This window comes from Sphaerodactylus townsendi, linkage group LG04, assembly GCF_021028975.2.
Source record: "Sphaerodactylus townsendi isolate TG3544 linkage group LG04, MPM_Stown_v2.3, whole genome shotgun sequence".
Lineage (NCBI taxonomy): Eukaryota > Metazoa > Chordata > Lepidosauria > Squamata > Sphaerodactylidae > Sphaerodactylus > Sphaerodactylus townsendi.
In genome coordinates this window covers 108,768,504-108,781,699 of record NC_059428.1, presented here as the reverse complement: position 1 = coordinate 108,781,699, position 13,196 = coordinate 108,768,504, and the positions used below count along the sequence as shown (strand labels likewise).

General features: G+C 41.0%; 1 protein-coding gene across 5 annotated transcripts in view; it reads left to right on the top strand.

Annotated features, from left to right (window-relative positions):
* CLYBL (citramalyl-CoA lyase) overlaps positions 1-13,196 on the top strand; it is a 211,574-nt gene that overhangs the window by 101,280 nt on the left and 97,098 nt on the right. The window contains exon 1 of one of the 5 annotated variants that reach the window (XM_048492343.1): positions 6,493-6,518. The exons of the other annotated variants lie outside the window; for them this stretch is intronic. Coding sequence (XP_048348300.1) covers positions 6,508-6,518 — 11 coding nt within the window. The 5' untranslated portion in view covers positions 6,493-6,507. Of the gene's footprint in view, positions 1-6,492; positions 6,519-13,196 lie in introns of those variants that run through there. 5 annotated transcript variants of the gene reach the window in all.

Here is a 13,196-nt window from a genome sequence, read left to right as displayed (position 1 = left end):
TTGTCGTCCCAACAAGCCACGACACAGTTGTGCCACCAGTCCCTGCTCTTGTGTGGATAAACCCAGTAATGAAGGCACTGGGGGGCGATCACCAAGGCAAACCTTGCCCACCTGTGACATCTTAGCACAGCAGACTGAAGAGATGCCTGGGCACATGCAGTGAGGGTACCGTGCATGAGGCTGAGGAGGTGCGCCACCAGTGCCACAAACACACCCAGCAACTGTGCCATCTCTGGATCTGGATCCATGCTCAGTAGGTTCAGATCTCCCAGCTCACAAAATGTGTTCCTACCTGAAAACCGCAGAATACGTGTGAAGGCGGGCGGCAGCAATTCAAACGGCAGGGCGGAGATGCTCATTCAAGCTGCTGTGGAAAACCAACAGCCAATCAGAATGTGGGACACCGGGGATGTTTGCACATGCACAGATACACTTGCGGTGTAAATGCAGAAGACCTGGTCTCATGCAAAATAAACTGGAGTATTTCCTTTCGGTCTTCACTCGATTCCTTCACAGAAACGAGCAGCCATGTGAAGGGAGAAACCGGGAAAAAATAGACGCGGATTGTAAGATACCAATTGTAACCCAGTAACTTCCTACCTCCTTTTTCCTGAGAAGTGTTTCAGTCGGTCAAGCTAGACATTCATTTTTTTACAGAGTTGAGTTCCCTGCAGTAGTGAAGAGAGCTAGCTTGGCCTCAGAATGCCAGCCATTTTCTACAGTAAAACAGTGGGGGGTGGGGGGTGGGGGGGTGACAGGTTCTGTCTTCATTTTTGCTGCTTTGTGTACACAAAACACTCCACTTGGAGCAGCAAAAGACTGGGAAATAACTCCCAAAAGCACTGTTTTGGTGCAGCAAATGGCTGGGGTGGGGGGGTGGGAGGCAGGTTCTTTTCCTCCCTCCCCCCATGGGGGTGATCCAAGCCCAAATGGGTTCTGCTTGATTATTATTAGCCTTTCCCTACAGCTGCTGTGTGGCTGCAGGGAAACTGAGTTGAGTCCAGCGAACCTGGACCCAGCTCTTTAAATAAGAACACTCTATTTTTACTGTGTCTCTGCCAGCCACAGTCCTTTTCTCTCTAACTCTTTCTCTTTGTTTCTCCTTCTCCTTCCCCTTCCCCTACCTCTTTCTGAGAGAGTACAGGCTGTCCCACCCCAGTCAGAGATAAAGGGGGTGAGGGCAGCCCGGAGGGCCTTTTCCACAGTGGCTCCTACACTGTGCGATTCCCTTCCTCCAGAGGTTTGTGGGGCATCTACTCTCTTGGAGTTTTGGTGCTTGGCAAAGACTATCCTTTTCACCTGAGTGTTTGGCTGACACCCCTGTCTGTATACCCCTTCTTTTATGGGGATGGGTGTGGTGGGTGTGGGAGATTTTAGACTGGGTTGTTACAATAGTTTTTTTGGAATGGGGTTTTATTGTGTTTTATAGTGTTTTTACTGTCATGAATTTAATGTTGCATGTTTTATTGTAACCCACCCTGAGACTGTGATAAAGACTGGGAAATAAAGGTGAATAGAATAGAATAGAAATTTGGCTTCCTGTTATTGAATTTAACTATATATTATGTAGATTTTTCTTCTACCGTTTGTGTAGAAATATGTTACGTTAAAATTATATAAAAATAATAAACACTTTGGGTTTTGTTTTAGTCAAAATGTGTTTGTTATTTGTTAACAAACCAATTCTTCAGCGTCAGAAAACCACAGAAAAGAAACTCTATGCAGTTTCATAGATGCTATGGAAAGAATTAAGGGTGAAAAACAACAAAAAGGCCTTTGTTTTTACATTGCAACAATACTGAACTCTGCATTTTTCAAGGTGGCTTCTGAACTGATTGTAGAATCATACACATAAGCCTGTAGAAGAGGTGTCCTTATTTCAGTAAGCAGTCTTCAGTCGTCGTACTTAGCATGTTTAGCTAAGGGAACTGCAATTATCAGTGACCCAGTTCCATCCTACAGTATGTATAGTATAGTTCATAATTTAAAAACACCCTTATTTCTGACTTATTTTTTCCTCTTGCATCTTAGTCAAGCTTATCATTGTCTTGTTTGACAATTGCCTTTTCCTCCCTATTTAATTTCACTAATTTTGGAACTTTATTTTTACCTGGTATTTACCTCGACAGAGTTTGGCATACCTTGGTATGCTGCGCTGTGTTCTTTGTGCTTGTTTTGTCCTTTGGCTTAGCCCTCTTTTGTGAGAATGAAAGTGTTCCATCCCATCCTGATTCCTCTCTTCTTTATATGTCATCATCAAAGATTAGTCCTTGGTTGTCAGTATCTGTCCATCTCATTCACCCGATGGGCAAAAATTGCTAACTTGCTTTTCTTAACGCCACAGCCCTTTCCTTTTTCCCATCTCGGTGGTGAAATGTCATACTCTTCCTTTTTTCTTTCTGTTGTCCTAGGCTCCCATTTTCACGGGGTTTCTCTATTTATTCATTTCCCCCTGTTCTAACTCCTAATATGACTCACTTTCTTTCAACTGTTGCTCTCACCATAGCATATTTCTTTCTTGTACCCTTTCCCTTGATTTCCAAATTTTGATTTTGAATAGGATTAACTAAAGTTTTGTTTTGGGTTTTTTGCTGTCAAGCCACAGCCGACTTAGGGTAGCCCAATAGGGTTTTCAAGGCAAAAGACAATCAGAGATGGTTTGCCATTGCCTGACTGTGTAGCAACCCTGGACTTCCTTGATGGTATCCTATCCGACTATGAAGCAGGGCTTCTATCTGACTATGAAGCAGGGCTGACCCTGGTAAGCAGCCAAGTTTGGACGAGATCGTTTGAGCTTAGACCATCTAGGTCAGGGCAAACTAAGAACAGAATGAGTGAAAAGGTGTGTGTGCATGTGTGCGCACGTGCCAGGTGCAATTAAAGAAAATTACATGTTGAGATGTACATTGTTTATTATTCTGGTATCTATTCTATCATCTGTGGTTGTGTACAAGCACAAACGTGGGCACCCTATCCCATCCCACCCAATTCTAGAAAAACCAAGAACAGAACTCATGATAAAGCTGGGTATTTAGACTTGATCCTTGCCCAAGGCTGGGGTGACCATGGGCAGGGAATATGTCTAACTACTTTTTTTTCCTTTTCCTTTTCTTTTCTTCCTTACAAGTGAATAGCTGCCATTTATTTTGAATGTACTGGCCAAGATTCAAATAATTATCTTAAGCTGGGCAAATATCTTGGCTGCACTGTGGAGTTTTGGATTTGTTTCCCCCTCTTCTACAGCAGACTGATGCGATATCAGATGCAGCTTTTGCGGTTCCCCTCAGCGTCGAAAATTAGGACTGCTATTTGAAAAACCTAAGTGCCAAGCACTCTTTGGTATGAATTACGAGTGTGGTTCTTTGCATCCTGGCTGGCAGCAAATCTTATCAAAATGTGCGAACCTACTTCTGGGTAACGTGTTTGGGAGTAAGACTCACAGATGTGTAGATGCAGAAATCCTGTTGTATTCTAAAATTTCTGTTCTTCATCTTAATACCTTCCTTTGTTATCCAGTCTTATCCCTGTTACTTTAAATTAATGACAGCAAATGCTCAAAACGTGGAAAGGTTCCTTTCTGCTTCTCTGCAGAGGTTGGATTATTTTAGCACTTTAAAGGGTGTGTGTGTGTGTGTGTGTGGCAGTAGCAGATCAACCATCAAGGCAACGTACTTGTCCTCTTCCATTTTACTATCAGTCACTGTGAAGACCTAGAAGAAGAGGAGCTCGGCTTTTATGAAGCTGGGTTTTTTTTTTCAATAAAGAAAAAAGGAAGAATTCAGATATAGTGACAGTTGCTGATGTAGAACTTTTGCTCATCCCCCCCCCCCCCAAAAAAAAAAGAGATCTGGAAAACCGCACTACAACTTTAGGGTCTTAATGTTTAGGCCAGTTTTGATTGGTTTTTACTGTGTTGCAGTGTCCCCCAAATAGATGTGGATAAGTTAATGGCACCTGTGAAAGGCAGATAAGCAACTCCTACTGTGTGCCTAATATGGAGATATACACTGTTGTAGGTTGTCATACAAAAATGGCTGTCAGAAACAAGTCAGTCTTTGCAGTTTAGTTTTATTTTTAAAATGACCTCTTGAGCACAGAAATGTGTATTTACTTTGCTTTCTTTAAAAACTGCATTTCTTTTGATAGCCACACATTAGATAGAGCCCCAGCTACATTTGCATCTGTGCCCTGTCGTGCAAGGATGTTGTAAAACACGCAAGAACAAGACAAAACGACAAGCTTTTGCATGGCTGAGTGCTGAAAATGTTCTGTTGGGCAAACCTATTCTCCAAGCTTGCCATGTTTGTTGTGTGGGATCATCATACTGACCTACCTTACAGGGCTCTTAACAAGGAGTGCTAAAATCATAGATGGAGAAACCCTTGATGTGGGGCTGTTCTACGGATGATGGATTAACATATGAGGGTATCACTTTTTTCACCATAGTGAAGACTGGGGTTCTTATGACTTTGCTGCCAGTTTACAACGCTCTAGCAAACAAGTGCTTAGAAAGGGTAATTCCTAATTCTGTCATTTTGACCTTATAAAGCCCATGCTCCAGTGCAGAGCTTTCAATTCACAATTCCCATGTTGCTCCTCCCATAAAATGAGTCAAAACATCTATCTTTACAAGCATCTTTTGGGACTCTGTTGATTTGGGAGCCCTAATACTGTAGTTGTCTTCATTACTGTGCCTATAATTATTATGATAAGAGTTCTGCAAACAGTCAGTGAAGTATGAAATGTATAATAAACTCCTGGGATATTGTATCTTCCTTTTTCCTGGTTAATACCACTTGCATATGATTTTCCATTTGTATAATTAAAAGCCATGGAAATTAATTGCAAAGGGGGATGACTCTTGGGACTGAAACAAAAGGAGAAGGATTCTTCTCTTTTTTTATTGCTAATTGAGAATTTAGCTGCCTGTGGGACTTGTTACGATACTGTTATACTGTACTTTAGACTCATTAAATGAAAATGACACTATAGTCAAGGTGTGTGGATATTGGTTAATAATTATGTTTCTTGTTTCCTGCCTTTGATATTCAAAATTGATTAAATAGACCTCATTAATTTAATTTTTTAAAATCAAATTTAACAGAAAATAGCTTTTCAAACTAATCTGGCATGGTGTAGCTTTTACCCAAGATGGAGACACAGTCTCTCAATAACGTGGGGAGCTTAGAGCAGACTGCTTATTAATGTTGTGAGAGGCTGGGTAAGGAATCTTTAATACCAGTGTATATGAAGATCAGCTCTCAGAAGAAAATCCACAGAGAGGAATATAATGGAAATTTGACAGTCTTTATTGTAGGGAAACGGGGTTCAAAGCATTTGATTCAATTCAATAAACATACACACGCAGAGTTCCTAAGATATAAATAGGTTGGAAAATAAAATTGGAATAGAAAGGGGTATGGGATATATGGGAAATACGACCTGATCGTGACATGAAGAAGATCCAGGGTTTAGAGTCAAACGACCAGCGCTTGGTTCCAGGAGGTGGCGGGTGCAACACGCAGGGCACAGTAACAAAGATGGAAAGAGGTCAATGGCACTGGCCAGTTGGTCCTTTGGGGGGTAGGATATTTGTAGGGCGAAGAACTACCTCTGGGGTTGTCAGGAAAACCTTTTGGGAATGTCAGGACAACCTTTGGAAGTGTTAGGACAACCTTTGGGAATGTCAGGACAACCTCTGGGAGGTGTCCGTATGGATTGTTTGAGAAACAATAGAGTGTATTGTAAGGTGGTCAGAAGAAGTTAGTTACAGAAGGGAGTATCTGAGTTAAGATAATCAGGGGAGGCAATGACATCAGGAGTCTTCTTGTGACTGGAAAGGAGTATCCATTCAGTATCGTGTTGAAGACATATTCTTCCTTGGCTGTTCAGCTAAAAATGTGCTGACATTGCAAGCAAGCTGAGAGCATGAGAATCGGAAAACAATTCCTGGAAGTTTCTTGTAGGTAGACTTGGCTAATGCCAGAGAATGGACTCCCCATCTCTGCAACACCAGCACCACCTTTTAGGCTGGCACATGGGCAGGGTTACCTGAAGTGGTGGGATTCAGCAGGTTCGCGCCACTTCGGCAGAAGTGTTAAAATGGTGATTGTAAACAACCAGTTGTTAAATTACTTGAATCCCACCGCCAGAACCAGTTGTTAAATTATTTGAACCCCACCACTGGTTACCTGTGAGTAAGCACTTCCCCCTGCTAGGCCAGGGCAGTATGGTAACATAGCAGTACCATTGCTTTGTGGCTTTAGTCACACGTTTTGCTGGATCACAACAAAGACTATCTCTTCCAATATTCTCTTTTCAACAGCAATCAGCCAGATGCCTTGGGAAGCTCAGAAGTAAAGTGTGAAGGTGATGTCCATTCCCTGTTAGTTGCCACCATCTGGTTGCCGGAGCCACGCTGCCATGGAATGTGAAGGCTGTGTTTATTGAACATAGCTAATAGCTGTTGATTAGATCTAAACTTGCTTGAATTTAGTCAAGAACACCATGAAGTCAAGGTAGTGTTGCATGTTTCAGAATTCAGAGAGCAACGCAGCTGATGTTGGCAACTCATTGATATTTACTCAGATTGATATGCCAGCGACTTGTATAGAACCTGATTATTTTATCAAAAACAATCATATTTCCAATAATGTAAGTTGTAGTTCAGCATTCCCAGCATTTACCCAGATATCTCTCTGAGCCCCATCCAAAATCTCTCTAGACTTATTTAAAAGTCAGCTCTTCTAAGGTTTTGTGATAGAGTTCCAGGTTGGTTCCTTTTGTGTGGTAATTGGCCTGATGTTAAAAAGCTCACTCACTTCTTTATTTATATGCTGCTTCCCTGCCCCACAACTGACATTCCCCAAGGTGTCAAAAAATAAAAACCATTAGAACAAGCTTTTAAAAACAATTAAGCAAAACACATAACCAATTAAACACCTAAGCAAGAAGGAGGGTCAGTGAGAGAATACCAAATGAAACAATTGAGTCTTCACCCACCGGTGGAAGATGGTGATCAAGGAGGTTACATGAATATCTCTGGGGAGGGAATTCCATCATTTTGGTGCTATGACCACAATTGGGCCTCAGATGGCACAAGAACCCAAAGAAGGTGGGTGCAGTGATTAGTAGGTTCATATGATTGAAAATGACTGCAGTGATTGGTAGGTTCATATGAGACCAGATGGTCCTTAAGGTTTGTTGGTCCCATGTCATATAGGTCTTTGAAGGTCATACCAGCACCTTGAATTAAGCATGGAAGCTAACTGGGAGCCCTTGCAGATTGAATGGGAATGATGTAGGCCCTACAACCCTTCCCAGTCAGGGCTGTGGCTGAAATGCAACCTGCTTTTTGGTATTTGTTGGTAGACCTATTTTGATTTACACATATCATACTTAGCATCCAAATATAGCCAACAGCAGCTACCTATATGCTGAAGCTTTGGCTGGGCGGTTCCAATTATTGAGTGTTCAGCCTTCTAGAATCTGAGAAGTTGGGAAGTTGAGAAGACAAGTCACACAACTATGAGGCGGTTTTTTACAAGTAACTTGTCTTTGTTACTTGTAGGTGCTAGGTGCTAATGAGAAAATCTTATTAGGTCTACATCAGCTAACTTTCTTGGTCATGTCAATGTATGTCTGTTCGAAGGTTTGCTCCAAAATATAAAACAAAAAGAAATTGTATACCAGTTTTTAACAATATGGTCCTATGCATACTCAGGATCAAGTGCCATTGCGCTCATATGATTGCAGCGTGACAGAGTAATCCAATGTAAAATTACTCCAATCTAAGCCTATTCAGTGGATTTAGACTAGAATAATTCTACATCCATTTGGGTTTAGACTGGAATAACTCTGCATAGGATGGCACTATACATGTCATCGATCTCTGTTTCTGACTGCAGGAATGAAGATTGTAGCCTTACTTAGAGACAATCTAGGGCACTTTGATTGTGTTATGGTGAGTAGTGTTATTGTTTTTACTTTTTCTACAAAAATAGCTTGTCTCACTCTTCCGTAGCTAAATAACAAGCCCCCCCCCCCCACCATTCCTAAATATAATAACGCTTTAAATGTAAGTTTGGCTAGAGCAAAATTCACCCAGAAAGCTTGTTAATTTCAGCAGACCAGATGAAATTTCTGGATTGGATTGTGTCTACTGATTTTCAGGCTTCAGTTTGAAACAAAAAGCTTGCAAGAGGCATTATATATCTGTCAACCAAGAGTCAATGTTGAGATAATTTACTTGATTCCTTAAAGAGAAAGTCATTGGGGGAGGAGGAATAGAACTGGTTAACCATTTAACTGTGGTCTCACTTTATCATCTTCTAGTTTATAAGCCTGTTATGTTAGGCCTTTGTCAGTTTAGTTCTAGTATTCATTGAAAAGTTATTGTCTTTCTATTAGTATTGATTTAAACTTACTTTACTGTGATGTCAACAGAAGAAAATAAAGAAAGATAGAATGCAACACAGGTTTACATGGACTTCAGTTTCATATAATGTTCATGGGTTTACTGACCAGTAAATATACTGAGAAGGATTCAGAACTGGTGCCAAAAAAATCGTGAAGATTTACAATACATTTCTGCTAATTTTTTCAACGTTCTTCTAACGTTATTCATTCTTCTTCTTTTTTAAGAAAGTAACAAGTGATTTATAAATTGTAAAGCATGCTTCCTATCCACAGTTTATGTGCTCCTTCTCACCTTGAAAGTCACTGACTGTATGTGGTCTTATAGCTGTGGTCTTATAGCTGTTCCTCTTCTCTTCTCCCCAGTATCATCCAGCAGGCAACTTGTAAAATAAGTAATGGCTTATTTTACAACACAATCCTAAGCAACATTCTGAGCCTATTGACTGTTTAGGATTGCAATGTTAATGTGTCCTTTTGGGAGCCAAGGCTTGTCATAATTGGGGTTAATTAAAAAAAATTACCCGTCCTTCTTTAGCATTCTGTGTTGTGATCTCCAAATTTGCATATTTTTGGACTTCTTAATGTTGTTCTGTTTTAGGCAGTTCAAAGCAGAGAGGTGTTGCCATTTGTGCTGATTTTATTTACCCTGCCTTGTATTTGTCCTTTGGCTTCGTAAAAAATTCTGTCTGTTTACAGAACATGCGGTAGAAGCTGCATCTCCAAGGAAATCTGAACTGAAGCAGTTTTCTAAACTCTCTTTTTGAAACTATGGTTTTAAAACCCTCAGAGCCGGACCATTATTATTCCATTGTAACAAACAGTCTGCACTGTGTTTTGTGATGGGCAAAAGTGCCCCCCGGAACCCATTATGGGAACTGTTTTGTTTGTGCAAGAAAAAAAAGGGGGCAATCCATATGTAAAGATGTAAGTTCGATAGGTGGATCAGCATGGTTCTAAGTTTTTATTTCAATAAGGAGAAGATTTTGATGGCTTTTGGAGTTCACTCCTGCCAAATGTCTGGCTGTCAAGCATGTTGCTTTATTAGGTGGCCCCCCCACCTGAGCATTATTTACTTTAAATAACCATTTAAACCTTGCAAATGAATAGTAGCAGGGTGTAAGTAATTTTTTTAAAAAATAAACAAGCAGAGAACACATACTAAAAACTCTTCTTCGCAACAGACACAATTTTAGCAATTGCGTATCCTGATTAAAATTGTTAAAGATGATTGACCGTGGTTTTTACATTTTGTGTGTGTGTTCGAAATGGTAAAGAATGGGGCCTTTGAAAAACCCTTCAGTTTTGCTCCCTGTTTTTTCTTTTTCTCTTGATATTTTTATTTCCCTTTCTCGTGGCCATTGTCACTTCAAACGTTAGAGGTCCCTCCCTCCTCTTTTATTTTGTTTTACAATACACACTAGGACAAAAAGGCCCGTCTCTCTCCCCCCACCCAAATATATTTCTCCCCTTGATCTGCATGATATTGTCATCCTTGACCAAATTTAAAACACTACCGCATTTAGGATCCCTGCTGTGCCATTTTACATATTTGGACCTGGGAAATGCCCCCAGCAATAACTACCTGCATTTCTTTTAATTACACAATATAGCTGCATTTACTTCAGATTCTTTTTGGCTGATGCTGTAAGGCAATTGTAACCATGGATGATGGGATTAAGTGCCTCTTGAAGTGACTTTAGCTTCTTGGGGGAACAAAGGGAAAGGAGAGGACACTTAGCCCCTTTTTGAGTGAGAAACCCTCTCTTCTCCCCCCACCCCCAGTGTATAAAGAAATACAATTAACAAACATTATCCCCAGCGGTAAATTGAAATGTACAAGAAGACAAATGCTGCTCTTGACTGCAATTAGGCATATATGATCTGATCTATTCTAGTCATTAACTAGTGCTAATTCTCTGAGAAGCAAGCCATCGGAACAAAATTATGAAAACGTTAGGCCAATAACTGGGATTTATTAGGGTGTGAGAATCTATATATCCTACAGCAGTATCAATAAGAAACTGAAAAGTAGCTTTGAATAGCCAAGTTCTTGGGTTGATCTATCTGTGCTTGCTCTCGAGACCTGTTGGCACTTCTTACAGTTTAAATCTTCCTTGGCTCCCTAGAGGAAATTGCCCTGCAAGCTTACGTTTGTGTATTATTAAACTATATTTTTATATAACTTCATGTCGGCTATTTTATTTTTAATGAGTTTTTATGTTTGTAAAACTTCTTGGAGGGCTCTTTGGAAGGAAAGAAATGGTGCCATGCAAATATTTTAAATAATTAAGGATCTGGTTCTGGTGGGTTTTACGGGCTGAGTGGCTGTGATCTGGTGGATCTTGTTCCTAACGTTTCGCCTGCATCTGTGGCTGGCATCTTCAGAGGTGTATCACAGAGAAAAGTCTGTTTCACGCTGTGTCTAAGTGAGAAGGGAAAGTTTAGTGTGGTATATTGTCCATGTCCCAGGGTGGGGAACCACCCGCAATACAATGCACTCAACCACACCTTTGCATAGCAAGTTCCACCCAAACACTTAATGATTGGTTCCCCACCTTCAGACATGGACAATACAATTAAGGATCTGTTGGAGGAGGTATGAATGGAGAAAGGTAGATGAACACCCAATGGAGTACCTAAGAGATTATTTTGATAATCACCAGGATTTCGGAGTCGGAAACAATATGCATATATCGGTGATGGCGAACCTTTTCGAGAACGAGTGCCCAAATTGCAACTCCAAACCAGCTTATTTATCGCAAAGAGTCAACAAGGCAATTTAACCTGAATTCTGAGGTTTTAGTTTAGAAAAAACTGTTGGTTCCGAGGCGTGTGTTACTCGGGAGTAAGCTTGGTGGTAGTCAGTGGCTTGGCTTTGGAGCAACCGAGCAACTCTTCCAATGGGTAAATCACGACCCTAGGAGGGTTTACTCAGAAGCAAGCCCCATTCCCAGCAACCGAGCTTACTCCCAGGCAAAGGATTGCGCTTTAGTTCTTCGCATGAAAATCAGTGGGGTTTAATAGCTCTTAACAGGGTTACCTACACAGCTCCCCCAAAACTAGGTCTTAGGTTTAATGCTAATAATTGAGCCCAGTGGCCCAGGCCAGCCTAGATGTGTGGGGGGGCACTCTGTTTGATCGTGCCCACAGAGAGGGCTCTGAGTGCCACCTCTAGCACCCTTGCCATAGGTTCGCCACCACTGGCATATATTATGCTGCCAGTAATTCCAGTAAAGCAGTCAATGTATGAACTCATAGGCTACATTAAAACCATGATGTATTGTGAAGTCTGACTGAACTTCACTTTATCACAGTGCATAAATGTGGGTTGCCCAACAAGCTGTGGTTTGCTAGCAAGTGCTAAACCTGGCTTTTATTTAGTTTGCTAACTGTGGTTGGTACAGTGATTTTTCCTAATGTTCAAATTCAGGAACCCTAGTGTTTTTACTGTTGGTCTTCTTGGCCTCCTAGATTCAGAAATGGCTGCATGAAGCAACAGTAAAACATAGTCATTCCAGCTGCATTCAGCTTTTAATAGTACTTTCTGAAGACACACTGTTTCTCATTCTGATTTCACCCACGGTGTTCCCCATCCCCTGTGATGACTTGCTGTGTACACCTTCCTGACTCTTTGGGAAGAAAATGTCAAAAGTAGTAGGCCAAAACATTGTGATTTTTTAAAAAAAGATGGAGATATTGCAAAGCAGCAAGGGAAAAAGTGGGTAGAGTGCTATAAAAGTCTTTTTGTTTCAGAATAAAAACGTTTATGGAAAGCAGTTAAGGAAAGAGTGTGCCTTGGCTTCAGAGCCATAGTGAGGGGGAACTGGGCCCGGGGCAGGTGTGTGCCCTGCTATGCCCCTGCCTGTCCCACCATGCCCTGGAACGCCCCCGTCACACCACGCCCCCACACCAGCGCATACCCAGTGCAAGACGTCCCACTCCACCCCCTGGGCACTACACCACTGCTTGGCTTGCCCTAAGAAGGCCTGCCCTAAGCTGCTCTACTGGGTTTCAGATTTCATGGCTAAGTTTTGCACTGCTATGTGTAAAATCCGTCATAATCTGCTAGGTTGAACTAATATTAGCAATGTATTAAGTTTCATTATCGTTCTTTATAGTAAGCATTTTATTTATCAATTTATGGTCGTTCAGGTATTTTGAATATTGACTTCACCTAACCTTTATTTGCTGCTGTGGTAGAGAATATTTTCAATAGTTTGTCTGATCATTGACTGATCAATAAACAATGAGGCTGAAGCTGCTCTACTCCTTGCCTGCCTATTTGTTGCACCCAACCAAAAGTGAGAAAGGGACAAAAAGGAAAACTTAAGGGAGTTCAGGATAGCATTCTAGGGATTCTTCTTGAAGGTGGGAATGAAGAAGAGCAGCAAATTAACCAGGTTTTACAAACAAACTGCATGTATATGTATATCATACATCAATGTATGATATATATGTCTATCATACATCAATATGTATGTATGTCATACATCAATATATGTACATCATGCATCATTAAGAGGCATTGTGCAACAAACTTCTGTTCCAATAAAGCATAATTTATTGTAACTCCTGATTAAGCTGCTGGAAAACAAAACTTTCTCATGCTACATTTTGTTCATTATAGCAAATGTGTATTTTTATTCAATGCAGTGATCTCTGTGATAGCAAAGTGTAATGCATGGGTGGCAAAGCGGGGTCATCAGTGCTACAAGTAGCATATGTTGTGGGAAATTGTGTCATGCCTCGACAAGAGCCAGATGGCTTTGCGGGCCTGC